The sequence below is a fragment of the Anomaloglossus baeobatrachus genome, chromosome 5, assembly GCF_048569485.1.
Source record: "Anomaloglossus baeobatrachus isolate aAnoBae1 chromosome 5, aAnoBae1.hap1, whole genome shotgun sequence".
Classification (NCBI taxonomy): domain Eukaryota; kingdom Metazoa; phylum Chordata; class Amphibia; order Anura; family Aromobatidae; genus Anomaloglossus; species Anomaloglossus baeobatrachus.
Genome location: NC_134357.1, coordinates 523,565,416 through 523,587,725, shown reverse-complemented (window position 1 = coordinate 523,587,725; position 22,310 = coordinate 523,565,416). Strand labels below are relative to the sequence as shown.

The 22,310-nt window shown below is 47.3% G+C and overlaps 1 protein-coding gene across 1 annotated transcript in view; it reads left to right on the top strand.

The window, feature by feature from the left end:
- LOC142312884 (uncharacterized) overlaps window positions 1-22,310 on the top strand; it is a 361,786-nt gene that overhangs the window by 186,378 nt on the left and 153,098 nt on the right. The window contains exon 31 of the mRNA XM_075351868.1: window positions 16,272-16,900. Coding sequence (XP_075207983.1) covers window positions 16,272-16,900 — 629 coding nt within the window. The remainder of the gene's footprint in view (window positions 1-16,271; window positions 16,901-22,310) is intronic.

Below are 22,310 nucleotides of genomic sequence, written 5' to 3'. Positions count from 1 at the left end.
TATATATGCATATATATAGTGTGTACACACACACACACACACACAGTGTATATATATATAACCTGGGGGGTTCCACTCGCTTGCAGCGGTGTGAGGTAGCTTCAGCAACACATGTACACAGTCTTTTTATAAAAATGTCCAGCCGTTTATTAAAACTTGTCATAAACGGCAAACATTAAACATAACAGGCCTCTCCTGGCTTAAGGCAAAAACATAGCACAATCACATACCGTGGGCTTCCAGTCCAATACAGTCTTTATTGGAAGTGTGGCGCCTGTACACACTGGCTCCTGCCAGGGAACAACACTTGCTGTGGTTCCTTCCAAGAACCCAGAGACACTCTGCAGACTCCTGTCTGTCTCTCCACTCCAGGAGAGCTTCAGTAGCCACAGCACTAACCAGCCTGGCTTGCACACTTACTTCCAGTCTAAACCCAAACTGAAATGCAGAGCCCCGTGTTCAGCCTCCAACAGGCTGATACACCCAGAGCTCCCTGCTCTGCTCTCACCCTCTCTGCAGAACACACACTGAGTCTCCTAAATCAGACTGGACACACCCACAGGTGGAGGTCTGTGATTATCCAGACCTGCACAGCACACAGGCATTATTAAAGGGAACCTGACCCTTATATGCAGAAATAAGCCTTTGTGGAACTACAAGTCCCATAGCAACCTCTTCAGTTTAATATCGCAGCGACCTTCTCCACTGCGACATATAGCGACCATTTACCACATTGGTGGTCGCTACCTCACAATATATATATATATATATAATATGCACACTCTTCAAATCATTATGAGAAATGTGGTTTGCTTTAGTAAAGTGGAGGAAGTAATGTAGATAGCAGACAAGTCAGACATGGCACATAATCGAAACCAGGCATGCAGAAGAAAGGCTATGTGCGTATGTTGCGTTTTTTCCCGCGTTAACGCTGCGTTTTGAACTGCAGCGTTTCAGTGCCAAATTGCATGCGTTCTGCTTCCCCAGCAAAGTCTGAGAAGTCCAAAAGTTCAATGCGCATGCTGCGTTTTTAAACAGAGTTTTGGATGCCAAAAATCGCTGCGGAAAAAAAGCAGCATGTCACTTCTTTTGTGCATTGTAGCTGCGTTCTCCACCCATTGAAATCAATGATGTGGATCAAAACGCAACCAAAATGCACTTGGACTGCATTTTTGTTGCGTTCCGCATGCTTTTTTGACAAGCAAAATGCAGGTCTTTTCAGTCTCTCCCTGTCGATGTCGGTCAATCTTCCTCTGTCGGTGGGTCTCTTTCTCAGTTGGTCGCTCTGTCTGTCTTTCTCTCTCTGTCCGTCGGTCTCTCTCTCTCTGTGTGTTCCTCTCTCTGTCCGTCGGTCGGTCACTCCCCCTCTCTCATACTCACCGATCCCCGATCACCAGCGCAGCGCTGCACGGCCGTCACAAAGCTCCAGCGGCATTTTGAAAATGCCGGCCGCTCATTATTCCATCTCGTATTCCCTGCTTTCCCTGCCCACTGGCGCCTATGATTGGTTGCAGTCAGACACGCCCCCACGCTGAGTGACAGCTGACTCACAGCCGCCGGTAGGCGAGTCTATATCGTGCAGTAAAATAAATAATTAAAAAAAAAACTACGTGCGGTCCCCCTCTATTTTGATACCAGCCAGGGTAAAGCCACACAGCTGAAGGCTGCTATACTCAGAATGGGGAGCTCCACGTTATGGACAGTAGATGCGACAGTCCCGGGACTCTACCCGGCTCATCCCGAATTGCCCTGGTGCGGTGGCAATCGGGCTAATAAGGCGATAATGGCAGCAGCCCATAGCCGCCACTAAGTCCTAGGTTAACCCCTTAACGACCCATGACGTACTAGATACGTCATGGATCGTGTGCCGTAAGCCCCACCCCCTGCCGCCGGCAGGCGGCGGCGAGACGCGCACATATCAGCTGTTATCAACAGCTGATATGTGTGCCTGCTAGCCGCGGGTGGAATCGCTTCCACCCGCGGCCATTAACCCCTTACATTTCGCTGCCAAAGTCTTGGCAGCGATATGTATATGGGCGCCGCCATGACAGTGACTTACCCCGCCCACACCGGAAGTCACGTGACATGATCACGTGACTTTCGGCGGTTGCCATGGTAGCACAGGGTCATGTGATGACGCCTGTAGCTAACATGAGTCACTTCCTCTCAATGCCGGAATACAGCCGGCATTGAAAGTGAAGCAGCAAATCTGCAGTTCTCAGCTCTGTAGCTGAGATCTGCAGATAGTGCAGAGCGATCGGATTGCTGATCGCAATAGCCCCCTAGGGGGACTAGTAAAATAAAAAAAAAAAGTAAAAAAAAGTTTTAAAAAATTAAAAAAAAATAAAAAAACCTAAAGGTTCAAATCACCCCCCTTTCACCCCATTGAAAATTAAAGGGTTAAAAAAATAAAAAATACACACATATTTGGTATCGCCACGTTCAGAAATGCCCGATCTATCAAAATATAAAATCAATTAATCTGATCAGTAAACGGCGTAGCAGCAAAAAAATTCCAAACGCCAAAATTACGTTTTTTGGTCGCCGCAAATTTTGCGCAAAATGCAATAACAGGCGATCAAATCGTAGCATCTGCGCAAAAATGGTACCGTTAAGAACGTCAGGTCGAGACGCAAAAAATAAGCCATCACTGAGCCTCAGATCCTGAAAAATGAGAACGCTACGGGTTTTGGAAAATGGCGCAAAACGTGCGCCACGTTTTTTGGACAAGCTTGTGAATTTTTTTTAACCCCTTAGATACAAGTAAACCTATACATGTTTGGTGTCTACAAACTCGCACCGACCTGAGGCATCATACCCACACATCAGTTTTACCATATAGTGAACACGGTGAATAAAATATCCCAAAAACTATTGTACAATCCCACTTTTTTTGCAATTTTTCCGCACTTGGAATTTTTTTGCCGTTTTCCAGTACACTATATGGTAAAACTTATGGTTTCATTTAAAAGTACAACTCGTCCCGCAAAAAACAAGCCCTCATATGGCAAGATTGATGGAAAAATAAAAAAGTTACGCCTCTCGGAAGAAGGGGAGCAAAAAACAAAAACGCAAAAACGGAAAGTGCCCGGGGGCTGAAGGGGTTAATCATGGCAGGCGTCTCCCAGAGATACCTTCCATGATTAACCTGTAAGTTAAAGAAAATACACATATACACCTGAAAAAAACCCTTTATTTGGAATAAAAGACAAAAAAAACACCCTCTTTCACCACTTTATTAACCTTCAAATACCCACCCAGGTCCGGCGTAATCCACACGACGTCCCACGACGCTCTCAGCTCTGCTACATGAAGCTGACAGGAGCGGTCACAGACCATGACCGCTCTCTGCCAGCTCCAGGCAGCAACTGAAGTGAGCCGCACGATCAGCGATGACGTCAGTCAGGTTACCCGCGGCCAGCACTGGATCCTCCAACTGTGATAGCATGTCGCCCGAGTGATTGAAATGAGCTGCGTGATCAGCGATGACGTCACAGGTGAGTTGCGGTCTCGGGTGGAGGACTCCAGTTGGCCACGGGTAACATGAGTGACGGCAGCGCTAATCGCGCTGCTCACTTCAGTCACTCAGGAGATTAGCGGTCACCGGTGAGTCTGTGACGCCCTGGCCGGGCCAGGTAGTCACAGATAGGGCCCCGCATTACACCTGTCCCTCATAGGTAACACACAGCCAAACATATAAAACCCTAGTCACCCCCCTCAGAGCTTGATGGACACACCAGGGGGCGGAACTAGGCGGTTGGAAGACGCCCACCGAGGAGTTCAGAGAGCCATAGGCGGGAAATTGGACGCACAAGTCGAGAGTTCCAGTTGGAGAGGTGTGAGGGCTGGTGCAGCTCCAGCAGAGGAGAGAAACCCAATTTGAGCAGGTGTCTGGGTAGGAGCCCTGGTACCTCTGGCTAGGAGGCAGACGGCAGTCTCCGTCTGCAGGAGTCGGGAAGACGGCTCGGTGGAACCATGGTGGACCGGGACAGGGTAGTGGACCGCCGGTACCGACCTGGGGAACCAACTCGGAAACCGGAGCACAAAGGGGGGTACTCAGACCCTGAAGCTAGGTCCAGAAGCTACTGGGGGCTAGCTAATTAACTGATTGAGGCCAGGACTAGAGGTCCTGTCCCACCCAAAGTCCCAACTGAAGGCAACAGCCCAACGAGGGGGATAGAAAGCCACCGCCACGGCTCAGAGATCCCACGGGCCATCGTCTGCGGGCAAAGGGCTCCTCAGGCAATCACAAGCCGGGAGCGGACTCCTGAAGTTGCAAGCGCAGGTAGTCCACCATCACAAACAGGTGCGGGAGAAAGACCAAGACCCCCAGCTGGGTGGGGGACCAGACTGCAGCTGGCTGCGGGCACCGACCACCATCACCTTGGTTTACCAGAGACTCGTGTGTTTACTAATAGTGAGTACATCAATGCCCTCCAGCACTGCCAAGCACCCCCAACGGGTCCCGGGGCCACCATCCCTGCCCACGGAAGGGTTAACAACTTGCTGCGCAACATCTTCCCCGAGTGCCCCATAACTGCAGCGGTGGTGTCCAATATCACCACATCCTGTGGGTGGCGTCACGAACTTAACACAGCTCCGGCCGTACATCCAAGTTCCCAAACCACTAACCCCCTTTTGATTGAAGTGACCGCAGGACCCTCGGGTCCGGAGACCCTCGAGCCACCCACGGAAGGTCCGGATCCTGAGCGGCTCGGCTGCCGAGCACGGGGCGGTACAAGTCCTTCACGGGTGATCGCTAATCAGGATGCGACACACAGACAGAGCAGAGTTCATTCTCATCACGACTCTGTCTTTGTTTGCTGTCAGTGGGCATGTAGCAGAACTCAATTGACAGGGGAACGCACTGTCAAAAATGCATTCAACACGCATGCAAAACGCATGGAAAATGCATCCAAAATGCACGGTGTTTACATTTGTTCAGTGTGCCAGAGGGTGCGTTCTTTTCCACACTGCACAGAACGCAACGTGCGCACATACCCAAAGTCTACATTTTTAGTCAATAATAGCAGATACTGCCCTCTACAGGTAAATGCTGGATCGTTGCTGTAATTGTTTTTGCACTATATAATAAAGATGAGTCAATCTTCCAAAATTCAATTCAGGCAGATTTGCTCAAATTCAGCCACCATATTCCATAAGGTCCGACTGCTGATAAATTTGGCACCTCACACTTATTCTTACTCCTCTTAAGGGGGCTTTACACGCTACGACATCGCTAATGCGGAGTCGTTGGGGTCACGGATTTTGTGACGCACATCCGGCCGCATTAGCGATGTTGTTGCGTGCGACACCGATGAGCGATTTTGCATCGTCGCAAAAACGTGCAAAATCGTTCATCGGTGACATGGGGGTCCATTCTCAATTATCGTTACTGCACAAGTAACGAAGTTGTTCCTCGTTCCTGCGGCAGCACACATCGCTCCGTGTGACACCGCAGGAACGAGGAAGCTCTCCTTACCCGCCTCCCGGCCACAATGCGGAAGGAAGGAGGTGAGCGGGATGTTCGTCCCGCTCATCTCCGCTTCTATTGGGCGGCGGATCAGTGACGCTGCTGTGACGTCGCTGTGACGCTAACGAACCGCCCACTTAGAAAGGAGGCGGATCGCCGGCCACAGCGACGTCGCTAGGCAGGTAAGTATGTGTGACGGGTCTGGGCGATGTTGTGCGCCACGGGCAGCGATTTGCCCGTGTCACACAACAGATGGGGGCGGGTACCCACGCTAGCGATATCGGTACCGATATTGCAGCGTGTAAAGCCCGCTTTAGGCTGTGTGCCTATGATCAGGGTTCACAGTGTTTTGGATGCAGAGTGTTTTCACTGTGTTCAAAACGCTGCATTGTACAATACAAGCACAGCAGATGGTATTTCTAGAAATCTCCTGCCCATTGTGCATGTTTTTCCCACATCGTAAACTGATATGTGGCGCGGCTTCCCGAACCGTTGCATGTCAATTTATTTCTGTGGATGAGCAAGTCTTCTCCCCTGGGAGAACAGAGAGAAAGACAGCAGCAGCCCAAATCCTGATCATGGGCACAGGCAGCTGCGGTCTCCTGGGGAGAGCACTCGCGGCCTTACAGGAGAGGACATGCTGCGTCCAGTACGCAGCGTGTCCTAATGGTGTGCACATGCGCTTATGCCGCCTCCGCGGCTCCTCGGTCCGCTGCACTCCTCTGTAATTCCAGCGCTCCATTCCAACACTGAGGCCAATCTGATGTGTCGGCTCAATCTTGCATGTTCAAGTGAGGAAAGGTGAATATAACGGTATATTTTAAATTTTCCCTTTGAAAAAGACACAAGTCCAGCGAAATAAAAAACATTCAACTTATGTTGGTCGTAAGTATTCTTAATTACAACTGCCTAATATCATGTTATCGTCCCAATTGGTCAGCTTACCAAATTTAACTGAGGGGGCTGAAAATCCAGTTCAAGAGAGTCACGAGCTAGCCATTGCACTTATTATACCAAGCACGAAAAATCATAGCGTCATATTGGAAGATCACTAAATCTCAGTTATTAGTGATCGATAGTCTGAATAACACACTTAAGGCCACTTTACATGCAATGACATCGCTAATGAAATGTCGTTGGGGTCACGGAATTCGTGATGCACATCCGGCCTCGTTAGCGACGTCGTTGCGTGTGAAACGTACGAACGACCGCTAACGATCAAAAATACTCACCATATCGTTGATCGTTGACACATCATTCAAATCTCAAATATCGTTGCTGCTGTAGGACGCAGGTTGTTTGTCGTTCCTGCGGCAGCACACATCGCTATGTGTGACAACGCAGGAACGAGGAGCAACATCATACCTGCGGCCGCCGGCAATGAGGAAGGAAGGAGGTGGGCAGGATGTTCCGGCCGTTCATCTACGCCCCTCCGCTTCTATTGGTCGGCCGCTTAGTGACGCCGCTGTGACGCTGAACGAACCTCCCCATTAGAAAGGAGGCGGTTCGCCGGCCACAGCGACGTCGCTAGGCAGGTAAGTCTGTGTGACGGGTCCTAGCGATGTTGTGCGCTACGGGCAGCGATTTGCCCATGACGCACAACCGATGGGGGCGGGTGCTTTCACCAGCGACATCGCTAGCGATGTCGCTGTGTGTAAAGTGGCCTTTAGATTGGAAAAATATTTGTACCAAAAAAGAAAGCGCTCCGTGTGTAGACACTGTAAACTTATCACCATTGACCTTGATGTGGACTGTGCGCGAAATACACTCTTATACCTCTTTAACTCCAAATTGACAAGTTTTATTTTCCAAGCACTCGGGAAATCAATGCAGCACACACGCTTAGTATGGTGTACTCACAGAATTCTCCTTTATTAGTACATGTGACCAGTTTATGTAAGGTCACAGACAAAGGATAAGGTTCCTTTTGAACTATGTACAAATAAGAGCAGTAGGGGCGTGAACAAATGTGAAACTTCCCCCACCCATCGGTGTTAGCTGAACCCTATAACATCATTAGTTATAAGACGAGATATGAACTAGAAGAACTATGGATTCTGTTCTCTCATATGGACTAGATCTTTATTAGCTGATCTAACTTGAGAAGACAAGATAATTGGGTACCCGAGAAACGTCTCTATACTCGTTTGAGCTAATTCTGAAATGTGGTGGCTACTCTGTTCAGTTTGATTCATTGTATGTACCAGATATGTTTGAAATTGACACCCTTTGGTTCAGATATGCTTTATATTTATACCTTAGCAAACCAATAATTGTTACTGAAGTGTTTATTTCAAATGGATTTGTTTCAAGGGGGAGGGAAGGAAGGTTTGTGTTCCTGTAATTTTGACTTACTTTTAAAAGTATCTGATTTTAAAAAAAAAAAAAAATGTGAAAGAATAAACGGATTTTTGTGTACTCACTGTAAAATCGTTTTCTCTTAGCCATCATTGGGGGACACAGGACCATGGGTGTTATGCTGCCTATCCATAGTAGGACACGAAGTAGATGCAAAAGCATAGCTCCTCCTCTGCAGTATACACCCCCTGGCCGGGCCAGGCAAGCTCAGTTTTAGTACACAAGCAGTAGGAGAAAAAGCCAGTAAAAACTTACCTCAACAGAGGAACATGAGAAAAAAAGAGTCATAACCAAATAAGGTACTGAGAGAACCAAGGCCCAACAGGGCAACAGGGTGGGTGCTGTGTCCCCCAATGATGGCTAAGAGAAAACGATTTTACGGTGAGTACACAAAAATCCGTTTTTCTCTGACGCCTCATTGGGGGACACAGGACCATGGGACGTCCTAAAGCAGTCCATGGGTGGGAAACATAAAAGAAGACAACACAACCCAAGGACTAGGAACCAGTCCCAGACAGCCTGGAGCGCCTACTAAGAGAGGTGCTCTACTGCCGTTTGCAGAATTTTCCTATCCAGATTTGCCTCAGTTGAAACCTGGGTATGGACTCTGTAATGCTTTGAAAACGTATGTAGGCTAGACCAGGTCGCAGCCTTACACACCTGTTCCACTGAAGCCTGATGCCGAATGGCCCACGAAGCGCCAACTGCTCGCGTGGAATGAGCCCACAGCCCACGTGGAATGAGCCCGCAGCCCACTAGGAATGGGCTTGAGTTGCAAGCAGTAGACTTCCTGGATCGCAGAGCGAATCCAGCGAGCCAGCATCGCCTTTGAAGCTGCCTGTCCCTTCTTAGGCCCCTCAGGAATGACGAACAAAGAGTCCGTTTTCCTAAAGGGGGCTGTCCTGGATATGTAATATCTGAGAGCTCTGACGTGGTCTAACGAATGCAGAGACCTTTCCACCCTATGAACCGGGTGTGGACAAAAGGAAGGCAGAACAATGTCCTCGTTCAAATGAAACGGGGTAAGAACCTTTGGAAGGAAATCCGGAAGGGGGCGCAGAACCACCTTGTCCTGGTGAAAGATCAGAAAAGGCTTGCGGCAAGAGAGTGCTGCTAGCTCCGAAACCCGTCTGATGGACGTAATTGCCACCAGGAATGTTACCTTCCAGTACAGAAGAGCAAGGGAGGATTCCTTGAGGGGTTCAAAGGGAGACCTCTGGAGACCGTCCAGAACGAGGTTGAGGTCCCATGGTTTCAGCGGCCATTTGTACGGGGGAACTAGATGGGAAACGCCCTGGAGGAAGGTCTTGACTTGCGGTTTTTGACCCAGGCGGCATTGGTAGAAGATTGAGAGCGCTGAGACCTGCCCTTTAAGGGAACTGAGAGCCAACCCCGCTTGCAAGCCAGACTGTAGAAAGTCGACAATTCTGGGGATGGCCAGAGGCATAGGCTGGACGTTAGTTTCCCTGCACCATGAAAGGAAGATTTTCCACGTACGGTGGTAAATGCGGGATGAAGCAGGCTTTCGGGCGCTGATCATGGTTGAAATAACCGCGGGGGAGAATCCTGCTCTTGTTAATACCCAGGTCTCAATGGCCATGCCGTCAGCTTCAGGGCTCTGGAGTACTGGGAAATGGGCCCTTGGGTCAGCAAGTCTGGGATGTCTGGAAGGCGCCACGATGCGTCTGTGAGCATTTGTACTAATTCGGCGTACCAGGCGCGCCTGGGCCAGTCCGGTGCTATCAGTATCACCGGGTCTCCCTCTGCCTTGATCTTCCTGATTACCCGCGGCAGCAGAGGTAGAGGTGGAAATATGTAAGGCAGGCGGAAGTGGTGCCAGGAGCAGACTAGAGCATCCGCGCCGATGGACTGCGGGTCGCGTGACCTGGCTATGAACGCGGGTACCTTTGCATTCAACCTTGAGGCCATTAGGTCCACGTCTGGTGTGCCCCAGCGAGTGCAGATGTGTAGAAACACATCTGGGTGGAGAGACCATTCTCCGGCGGCCAGGCCTTGGCGACTCAGAAAGTCTGCTGCCAAGTTCTCTACCCCCGGTATGTGTACCGCTGATATCACTGATCCCGTCGATTCGGCCCAGCTGAGGATCTCGTGGGCCTCGAGATAAGCCGCTTTGCTGCGGGTGCCCCCCTGCCGATTGATATAAGCTACAGCTGTCGCATTGTCAAGCGAATCTGACGACCTGCTAGCAGAGGGCAGAACGCTCTGAGCGCGAGGAAGATCGCGCGGAGTTCCAGGATATTTATGGGTAGGAAAGACTCCTGGGGCGTCCAACGTCCTTGAGCAGTGTGGTGCCGGTACACTGCTCCCCAGCCTAGGAGGCTGGCGTCCGTGGTCAGGACCAGCCAGTTCACTGGGAGAAAAGATCTCCCCTTCGATAGGGATGAGGACCGAAGCCACCAGCGGAGTGCATACCTGACTGAAGGCGTCAGGTGAAGATGTCTGTCCAGGGAGAAGGGGCTCTTGTCCCAGGCCGCTAGAAGGGCTAGCTGCAGTGGGCGGAGGTGCAGTTGAGCAAAGGGTACTGCTTCCATAGCCGCCACCATCCTGCCGAGCACTTTCATGCTGAATTGAATGGAGCGAGACGGAGGACGTAGAAGGCAGCGTACCGCTCGTTGAAGAGCGATCGCCTTGTCCTGAGGGAGAAGGATCAAGCCCCGACGGGTGTCCAGGGACATGCCCAGGAAGGTGATGGATCGTGATGGGATCGGGGATGATTTGTCCAGATTCACTAGCCACCCTAAGCGGGATATGGTGTCCACAGTGATCTGTACGCTGGTTGAGTAGTCGCGGAAGGAGGGGGCCTTGATGAGGAGGTCGTCCAAGTAAGGGAGAACGACTACTCCCCTGGCGTGAAGGACGCTCATGGCGGCCGCCATGACTTTGGTGAAGACCCTTGGTGCGGTGGCAAGGCCGAAGGGTAGAGCTACAAATTAAAAGTGGGAGTCCTGAATTGCGAAGCGGAGGAACTTTTGGTGATCTGAGGCAATGGGTATGTGCAGGTACATATCCTTGATGTCTATGGAGGCGAGGAATTCCCCTTCGACCATGGATGCAATAATGGACCTTAGGGACTCCATTCTGAATCTCCGTACGTGCACATGTTTGTTTAGGTGTTTGAGGTCCAGGATGGGTCGAACTGACCCATCCTTTTTGGGGACCACAAGGAGGTTGGAATAAAAACCCCCGAACTTCTCGTCGTCTGGGACAGGTATTATCACTCCTGCTGTTTGGAGCGAGTGGATTGCTGAGAAAAAAGCTTTGCGTCGTTTTCGAGTCTTTGGGGGGTTTGAGAGAACCGACTCTGGGGTCGGGTCCGAAATTCTATGTGGTAACTGGAAGACACAAGGTCTCGCACCCATTTGTCGTCTGAGGCGGCAGCCCAGATGTGTTGAAAGAGCCGCAGTCGACCTCCTACAATGAGTTTGTCTTCCGGGGCGCCGAAGGAGTCATGAGGGGGGAAAACGTCGTGGCCGAGTCTCCCTAGTCCTGGACTGTTTCGGTCTAGGCTGCCATGACGAAGAGGGTTTCGGAGAGAGCTGAGAAGGTCGGTCCCTGCGTAGTCCGCGGCTGGTGGCGGGGACAGCACGGGATGTTGACCAACCAAATGAGTTCCAAAAGGAGCGGAATGAGGACTGTGGATGTCTGGTGAAGGACGTTCTGGACTTCAGCTGGGGGAGGGAGGTACTCTTTCCTGGCGTCAGAAATGAGCTTGTTCAGACGTTCGCCAAACAATCGGTTTGGAAAAAAGGGAAGGCCCGTGAGAGACTTCTTGGAGGCAGAGTACGCTCGCCATTGTCGGAGCCAGAGAGCTCTACGGATGGCTATGGTATTTGAGGCGGCAAACGCTGCGCAGGTAGCAGCGTCCATGGAGGCCTGGATGAGGTACTCCGCCGCAGCGGCAATTTGAGCTGTTACCTCTGTGAAGGTATGAGTGACCTGGGATTCCTCAAGCGAAGTGTTAAGGGAGTCTGCCCAGACCGAGATCGCCTTTGTGACCCACACAGAGGCAAAGGAGGGCGAGAGGGAGGAACCCGCAGCCTCAAAAGCAGAGCGGGCGAGGTGCTCCACCTGTCTGTCTGTCGGGTCCTTGATGGAGGAACCATCGGGTAAAGACAGGAGCATCTTTGTGGTAAGGCGGGAGACCGGGGGGGTCGACCGAGGGCGGATCGGCCCAGCCCTTAGGGGCAGGTGAGGCAAAAGGGTACCGGGACTCCATGACTTTTCGGTTACCGAAGCGCCTGTTAGGCTTCTCCCTTTGCTTTGTGAGGCTATCCTGAAACTCTGGGTGATCAGCGAAAACCTTTTGGGGTTTCCTTGCCCTCTTAAAGGAGACCGCATGGTCAGTGGTAGTGGATGGGGGATCCTCCACATGCAGAGTTTGGTTGATTGCTGTTATAAGGGAGTCTATTGCAGTTTGATCGTCTGGGGAGGCTGAAACCAAGGAATCCTCCTGGTACAAACAGCATTCTCCCTCCTCCAGCTCTTCAGAAGCCGTGGAGCGTGTGGGAGAGCCTGCCCTGTGTGCTCCCGAGGGAGAGCCCGCTGGAGACACCCGGCCGTGTGCTCTTTTCCTGATCCCTGCAACCGGTGAAGCATGTGCCCGGATTACCTCAGAAGGATCCTCCATAGGGGTATCCTCAGGCTGCATTCCGTCCAGGGACCCAGAAGGGTGTGGAGGACGACATTGCATAGCCAGAACCAGGTTCTGTGACAGTTTTTTCCATGGATTGGAACAGAAACTGTGCCCATTCCGGTGGGCTTGGGGGCCCTAGGCTCTGGGCTGACGGTTGTGGCGGTGGTGGCAGGGGGGTCTTGGGGGGCTATAGGGGCACAGGACTCACAGAGAGAAGAGGTGTGTTTACATGGTAGCTCAGCGTGGCAGGCAGTGCAGGCTGAATAATAGACTATGTGGGCCTTAGCACTCTTAGTGCCCTTAGATTTCTGCATGTTCCTAATAGGAGTATGCCAGGAGGGGGAGCAGTGCTCAGCAGAGCTACAATTGAAGCAAGCACCTCACCAGAATCAGCCGATGGCCCTGTCCTCAGGAAGGATTAAGCTCTATGGAGATCTCGCACGCTTTCCTGGGGGGGGGGGCTTATCGCGGCCGCGGGGGGGGGGGGCTTAGCGCTAAAAGAGCGGAAAGATGAAGTCAGTGTGCCCCCCCCTGCTGTGGGTAGTAAAAAAAGTGGCGGGAAGGGAGCTTCTGATAGTTTTCCTCCCTCTCCCTCCAGTCAGCACACAGCTTGTCACTGGTGGTTATCAGCCGGCTTTTCTGCTAAAGCAAATAAACAGAGCAAATAAACAGCTGAGTCCCTGAGCCCTGGGCCCTCCCCCCTGCCACCGGGAAATTATCTGCAGGACTTTCTGCAAACAGGAGGGACTTCCCCCCTCCTCCAGCCAGCAAGCTAGAGAAAAGTTAACACTGTGTGTGCAGGATCCTTGTAAATGTCCTGGGCTTCCCTGCAGCATCTTTTCTCCCTTTGTCTGGGAAACCTGTCAGGGGGGATCTCACCTTTAAAACACTGCTTCCGTCCAGGCAGTGAAAATAGCAGAGGAAGCTTGCTGTGTCCGGTTACGCCGGTGTCATATTCAACTCAGAGCCTGCAAAGAGGGGCTGAGGAATTGGTGCCATATTCAACTCAGAGCCTGCAAGGAGGGGCTGAGGACTTGGGCTATAGGGGCACAGGCCTCTACCCTGGGCTTTGGAAAATCGGTGTCTGTGGAACCCGTCGTCCAGCCAAGGATCCAGCGTCGCAGGAGGGGGTACATGGAGGTGACACTCCACGTTCCCGCCCGTTGATGGTAGTGGGAGATCGGTCTCAAAAGGAAACCGTCGCTCTCAAAAAATAACAAACATTGAAAGGAAGTGCTTCCTACAGACACTAAGCTAAAACTGAGCTTGCCTGGCCCAGCCAGGGGGTGTATACTGCAGAGGAGGAGCTATGCTTTTGCATCTACTTAGTGTCCTCCTATGGATAGGCAGCATAACACCCATGGTCCTGTGTCCCCCAATGAGTCGTCAGAGAAATAACATCTTTTTTTTACATCTTCATCTCCCCATTCAGGCCCTTACAATATTGGATCCTCTAAGTGGAGATCGTCTATATAAGAGTATTTTCCTGATTGACCCATCAAGGATGGATAGAGACAGGGACAAGATGGCGGAGGGGATATTACACCTCACCCTAGAGATCCTCTTCCGGCTTACTGGAGAGGTGAGAGATTCTGATGACGTCACATTACATCATTCTTATCTATGGGAATAACAGATGGACAGAACTGGAGAGGTGAGGACTCTGGAAATGTCTGTAGTGAGATTTATTAATGTGTCTCTCTATAACCAGGATTACACAGTAGTGAAGACCTCTAGTGAGTGCTGTCAGGACCCTGTGTCTGAGGGATGGGGAAGACCCCTGAGCCCAATCATGAGGCCTCCACCTCACCCCCTGATACATGAGGACATCAATTATGAAAAGATCTTAGAACTCACCTACAAGATGATTGAGCTGCTGACTGTAGAGGTGACACTGCTGGGAATGCTGGGACATTATATAATAACACTATGAAGGGATCGGGGAATGATGGTATCGTTGTATGTGTCAGGTTCCTATAAGGTGTCAGGATGTCACCATCCATTTCTCCATGGAGGAGTGGGAGTATTTAGAAGGACACAAAGAACTGTACAAGGATGTCATGATGGAAGATCCCCAGCCCCTCACATCACCAGGTAATAGACAGGACTAAATACACATGGCCTATAATTATCTGTATGTAAAGAATGAATTCAATCCCTGTATGTCTTTCCTCCAGTTCTATTCAGTAAGAGGACAACACCAGAGAGATGTACCTGTCCTCTTCTTCCACAGAATTGTAAAGGAGAAACTCCCAATGTTCCTCAGGATCATCAGGTAGATGGAGAAAAGGTGCCAAGAAATCTCCCTATGATGTGTAGATGGCTGTGAAGGTCTTGTGCTCAGTCTTGTTTTATCAACCTCTATATGTTTTATACTTGTGTAATGAGAACGGTGGAGATGGCAGGATTAGAGCTGATCAGAGATGTGACTTCTCCATCTGTCTGTGACTTTTACAATATCTATTTCAGGGTGAAGATCTGACCCATATTAATACTACAGAGACTTATGTGATGGGTGACGAGTGGTGTAAAGAGGAGATTCCTACATATGACTACCCAGGTAAATAGTAACCACTAAGTGCAGAGAACTCACGGATTCTTCTGTCATTGGCTACCATTTTGTGTTACTTGTGAGCTATGTGTTCTGTCATTTTGTCACAATTGTTTTATGGGAGTTTGGATAATTGACAGCAGAAAGTAAATTATTAGCTACTAGCTGTATGCTACCAGACATACTGTATATAAATATAACTTCAAAAGAATTAGTCCAGAAGACCTCAAATGTTGGCACATTCTACAATGATTTGAATAGAAATGCATTAAAGGTAATTAAAATCTACCAGTCTACAAAGGGTTAGAACGACATTTTTAAGGGTCTGGGACTCCAGCAGACCACAGTGCCAGCCGTTATGCACAAATTAAGTAAACTTGGGGTAATGATGAACCATCTCTGGAGTGGCCGTCTTACCAAAATTTCTAAATGAGAGTAACAATGACCATTTCCAAGGGTTGATAAATGAACCCTGGCTTATGTTTGGACTGCAAACCTCACTTTTTATTGATGTAAGGCAGAACTGACTGTCCGTCAGTGCTGGAGGCTCGGTTACAGCTGCCACTCACTACGCAAAGAGCGGTGATTGAAACCACGCTAGCGCCACCCCATAACTAAAAGCCAGAGACTTCTGGGAGGAATTAAGATCCTTTCCTTCCGGCGGCGGGGCAATCAGTGCGGCGGCCACACAACGTCAGAACACTATTAACCTGCATATTTATCCAATCTGCAGGTTACTAGCGTTTTTTTTACATTACACGTTCCCTTTAATAGCCACATTACAGAAAATACTTGTATCATGATGATAATGAAAATAACACTAATTTTATGGCTTTACGTGAAGGAAGTTGTGTTTTTTGCTGTGTTAAATATTTTGCTTGTAACATATTCTGATCTGTCTGCAATTTAACGATTTAAATCTTGGCAGGTCATGGTTTTAGGAACTCAGAGGAATACATAATGTCTTCAGTTTGTATAGCAGATGTACACGGTATGACACAAAATGCATATGAAGACCACATCTATATCCCAGATATACCATCAGCACTTCACAGCAATGACTGGTCATCTGATCAACAAATCATTGAACATCAGAAAATTTACACGAGTGAGAAGACATTTTTATGTTCAAAATGTGGAAAACGTTTTCAACAGAAATCAAATCTTGTTGAACATCAAAAATCTCACACAAAGGAAATACCATTTTTATGCCAAAATGTGGACTGCGTTTTACACGAAAATCAAATCTTCTTCAGCATCAAAAATCTCACACAGGGGAGAAGCCATTTTTATGTTCCGAATGTGGGAAACCTTTTAGATGTAAACGAAAACTTGCTACACATCAAAGAACTCACACAGGGGAAAAGCCATATCCATGTTCAGAATGTGGGAAACGTTTTTCAGACAAATCAAATCTTATTACACATCAGAAAATTCACACAGGCGTGAAGCCATTTTCATGTTCTGAATGTGGGAAATGTTTTAAACAGAAGTCAGATGTTGTTCGACATCAGGGAGTTCACACAGGAGTGAAGCCATTTTCATGTTCAGTTTGTGGAAAAAGTTTTACCCAGCGAAGTCATCTTGCTCAACATCAGATAATTCACACTGGAGAGAAGCCATTTTCGTGTTTACAATGTGGAACGTGTTTTACAGTTAAATCAAATCTTGTTAAACATGAGAGAATTCACAAAGGGGCAAAGCCATATTTATGTTCAGAATGTGGGAAATGTTTTACTCAGAAAACACACCTTGTTAGACATCAGAGAAGTCACACTGGAGAGAAGCCATTTTTATGCTTGGAATGTGGGAAATGTTTTTCTGGGAAATCAAATCTTAGTCACCATAAAAAAACTCACACTGGATAGAATCCATATTTATTTTTGCTTTCCATCTAGCTTAAATCCTGTCACTCATCAGGAAATGCATAGAATGAAACCATATTTATGTTCTGAATGTGAGAAATATATTACAGAGAAATTGCATATTGTTAGGTATGGGAAAATTCACATTGTGTAAAAAATCATTGTCGTAATCAGAAATGGAGCATATTTTATTCAGAAATGTTTATATTATCATAAATGTTTTACGCCGACATCTAGTCATATTGACCAACAAACAAATAGTGGCACAGGCGTTTTGAAAAAATAAAACTCCCTAAACATACATTTCTCGGAAGGCGACATTGTCTTTGAATTTTTTTCATTGACAAGTAGTCTGATAAAACATAGCTACAGCCACATATAATGTAAGGGAAACAAAATAATAAGAAAATTAACAACATAGATCCAGAAAATACATCATGTATTAGCTTTGTAACACTGCCTTGAAAAAGTATACACCGTGAACTTTTCCACGTTTTTTCACATTACACCCATAAACATAAATTTATTTTATTGGGATTTTATGTGATGTACCAACACAAAGAAGCAAGTATTTGTGAAGGAAATTATACAAACAAATATAAATTGAAAAATTGTGACAAGCATTTATATTCAGCCCCCCTGAGTCAATACTGTGTAGGACCACCTTTCTCTGTAATTAATCATACAATTCTTTTGGGAATGTCTCTACCAGATTTTTACACCTAGAGCCTGAAATTTATTTTTGCTCACTCTTCTTTCAACATGTGCTCTAGCTCAGTGAGATTAGATGGAGGCGTCTGAGAACAGCAATTTTCAAGTCTTGCCAGAGATTCTCAATGGGATTCAGGTCCAGACTATGACTGGGCCATTCACACATATGAATATGCTTTGATCTATACCCTACATTTTATCTCTGGCAGTATGTTTAACGTTTCTTCCTGCTGGAAGGTCAACCTACTCCCCAGGCACAAGTCTGTTGCAGCCACTAACAGCTTTTCCTCCAGGGTTACCTTTATTTTAGCATCTTCTTCCACATGCTCGCTGTTTCCCTCACATGGCAGATATTCTTTCAGATGAGGTCAAAGTATAACTTCATGAGCTATATGCAAAACGCTATGCGTGGCAGAAAACTAGCACTACTCATCACTCTGAGAACATATGCCCACCGTCATAGATGGTGGTAGCAGTATCATGTTAAGCAGGGCTGTGGAGTCGGTAAGCCAAACCTTCGACTCCGACTCCGACTCCTCAAATTCTCTTGCACCGACTCCGACTCCGGCTCTGACTCCGACTCCGGCTCCGACTCCGACTCCTACATATATTGCTTATAGTTAGGTGAAAAATTTATTGTAGTACATGAATGTGTGTATGTGAACATCAGACATTTAATAATTTTATGATACAATAATCAAGATATTTGGATAGAACATAAAATATATTTATTGGAATACAACTTTAGAACACAAAAAACTGTAATAAATTGTAAATATGTAATACACTATGTAATATACAGTAGATTACATATATATCTTGTGTGTGTATATACACTATATATATATATATATATATATATATATATATATATATATATATATATATATATATATATAACATATTTACAATTTATTAGTTTTTTGTGTTCTAAAGTTGTATTCCAATAAATATTTTATGTTCTATCCAATTATCTTGATTATTGTATCATAAAAACAATTAAATGTCTGATGTTCACATTGTACTACAATAAATTTATCACTTAAATATAAGCATTATACTAAATGTTATTATTTAGTAAAATATTCAGCACATTCTGCATTGCACGACTGTCTCCAATTTATTATATATTTTAGGAGTCGGAGTCGGTGCATTTTATACCGACTCCGACTCCGACTCCACCAAAATGAGCTCCGACTCCGACTCCACGACTCCGACTCCGACTCCACAGCCCTGATGTTAAGGGGAGGCTTTTCTTTACAAGAGGTGATTGAAAGATGACTGGGGCTAAATACAGGGCAATCCTGTTAGAGGCTGCAAAACACTTGAGACGGGGGCTTACAGTCCCATTCCAGCAGGACAACAACCCTAAACATACTGCCAGAGTTACAATGGATGGTTTAGATCAAAGCATAGTCATGTGTGTCAATGGTCCAGTCACAGTTCAGACCTAAATCCCACTGAGAATCTGTGACAAGATTTGAAAATTGTTGTTCACAGAGCTCAAGGTATTTTGCAAAGAAGATTATGCAAAAATGTCAGAAACATGAGCTCGAGAGGCAAAAAATAAGTCATCGCTGAGCCATAGATCCCAAAAAATGAGAACACTATGGGTTTCGGAAGATGGCGCAAAACGTGCGCCACTTTTATTAGACAAACTTCTGAATTTTTTTTAACCCCTTAGATACAAGTAAACCTATGCATGTTTAGTGTCTACAAACTCGCACCGACCTGAGGCATCACACTGACACATCAGTTCTACCATATAGTGAACACTGTGAATAAAATATCCCAAAAACTATTGTGTGATCACACTTTTTTTGCAATTTTTCCGCACTTGGAATTTTTTTGCCGTTTTCCAGTACACTATATGGTAAAACTTATGGTTTAATTTAAAACTACAACTCGTCCCGCAAAAAACAAGCCCTTATATGGCAAGATTGACGAAAAAATAAAAAAGTTATGGCTCTTGGAAGAAAGAGAGGGAAACCCCCCCCCCCAGAAAAAACGCGAAATGCCCGGGGCTGAAGAGGTTAAAGGGAATCTGTCAGCAGGTTTTTGTCATCCGACAACAGCATGTTGTAGGCAAAGAGACTCTGAATCTAAAAATATTTAACTTAGATTATTGGCTGCAGATGTTTTGACACAATCAATGTATTTAGATTTTGCCATGTAACAGAGCCCTGGGAGCTGCCTCGCCCACACCAGGCTCTCAGTAGAGATTGTACAGATGTCAATTACAGGAGAGGGCATGCCGAACTGCCCTGTTTGACTTTGTAGTCCAGTAATGGTAATTATTAGGGATGATCGAATACTTCGATTATTCGGCTTCGTGTATATTTTCCGACTATCTCGCCACTATTCGACTATTCGCGAATATTCGATGCGCAATGTAAAGGTCCAGTCACACTAAACAACTTACCAGCGATCCCAACAACGATAGGGATCGTTGGTAAGTTGCTAGGAGGTTGCTGGTGAGATGTCACACTGCGACGCTCCAGCGATCCCACCAGCAACCTGACCTGGCAGGGATCGCTGGAGCGTCGCTACACGAGTTGCTGGTGAGCTCACCAGCAACCAGTGACCAGCCCCCAGCCAGCAGCGCCGCGTGGAAGATGCTGCGCTTGGTAACTAAGGTAAATATCGGGTAACCAACCCGATATTTACCTTGGTTACCAGCGCACGCAGCTACACGTGCAGAGAGCAGGGAGCAGCGCACACTGAGCGCTGGCTCCCTGCTCTCCTAGTTACAGCACACATTGGGTTAATTACCCGATGTGTGCTGCAGCTAAATGTGCACAGAGCAGGGAGCAGCGCACACCGGGTGCAGCTGCACAGGGTACATATATAGGGTATAGAGTACAGGGTGCAGCTGCACAGAGCAGGGAGCAGCGCACACCGCTTAGCGCTGGCTCCCTGCTCTCCTAGCTACAGCACACATCGGGTTAATTAACCCGATGTGTCCTGCAGCTACATGTGCACAGAGCAGGAGCCGGCACTGACAGTGAGAGCGGCGGAGGCTGGTAACAAAGGTAAATATCGGGTAACCAAGGACAGGGCTTCTTGGTTACCCGATGTTTACTGTGGTTACCAGCCTCCGCAGAAGCCGGCTCCTGCTGCCTGCACATTTAGTTGTTGCTGTCTCGCTGTCACACACAGTGATGTGTGCTTCACAGCGGGAGAGCAACAACTAAAAAATGGCCCAGGACATTCAGCAACAACCAACGACCTCACAACAGGGGCCAGGTTGTTGCTGGATGTCACACACAGCGACATCACTAGCAACATTGCTGCTACGTCACAAAAGTTGTTCGTTAGCAGCAATGTTGCTAGCGATGTTGCTTAGTGTGACGGGGCCTTAAGTCTATGGGAAACCCGAATAACAACTATTCGGGCTTCCCGTAGACTTACATTGCGCGACGAATAGTCGAATAGTGGCGAGGTATTCGGAAAATATTCGCGAAGCCGAATAATCGAAGTATTCGATCATCCCTAGTAATTATTAGGTGATAAAGTCTTTAGTATAAGTAAGTAATCGCACACAGCCTGATCAGAGAGGCTTAGTTAATCTTTGTTTTTTAACCTATAAAGCATGCTCATTATAGCTTACATAGCAAAAACCTGCTGACAGTTTCCCATTAAAGACTTTTCATCAAACTGGACACAAAAAATAAGTGGATGAAAAGCAGAATAAAACATTTGTGTGTTTTTGTTTTTCATCTTGTCTCTGTTTCAGAGATATTCGCAATCAAAGTATTTGTTATGTCCAAGTGGGTCTTATCAGACAGGTTTTTCCTGGGGAGTGTACTTCTTCTACGTGTATGATCTTGACTGAGAATGAGCAAACCCAAACGGTAAAGTTCGGGGTTTGTACTGGACACCTGGTGTCCAGGGCTTGAACTTTTATATAGATTTATTTATTTATTTTTTTTAAAAAAAACAAAACAGTCTGTCAGAGTTCTAGTGCTGTTTGTATGCTGATAAAGTTTTTTGTAAGGCTGCATCGCAGCCAATCAAAAAACTTTTTGGCATGTGGAAAATGCCCATAAGCTTCTGTGAACAATGAAAAATAAAAGATGTGGATCCCCCCTTTTTGGTAACAAGCGCAGGAAAAGCAGACAGCTGTGCGCTGCCACACTCAGCTGTCTGTTTTACCTTGGCAGGTTATCAAAAATAGAGGGGATCCCGCACCGTTTTTTTATTATTTATTTAAATAATCCCCCTATTTTTCTTAACCAGTCAAGGTAAAGCAGACAGCTGGGGGCTGGTATCGGGCACTAGGTCCATGGTTATTGGGCCCTTACCAGCCTAAAAATAGCAGCCGCAGCTTCCCCAGAAGTGGCCCAGCCTTTAGATTCAATATTTACAGCGCTTTGCCCAGCTCTGATTGCCCTGGTGTGATGGCAATTGGAATCATACTTTTGGGGTTGATGTCAGCTGTGAATTGACCTGTATACACTTTATCAGGAGGCTACTTAAATCACCACTTCAGCGTTTTGGTTTTCAGCACTGGAGTGGTGCTTTTAACTTAGGGTCTCTTCACCTACTCACCCTCCATTCACCTTTTATTGGTGTTGCTCCGGACCTTCTGCACCATTTTGTGACCATAACTGCTGACTGGCCGGAAGTCAGATGTTAGTCACAAGCGCTCAATACAGGTTTATGAGAGCCATAATGAAGCCAGAACAAGGCTCTCAG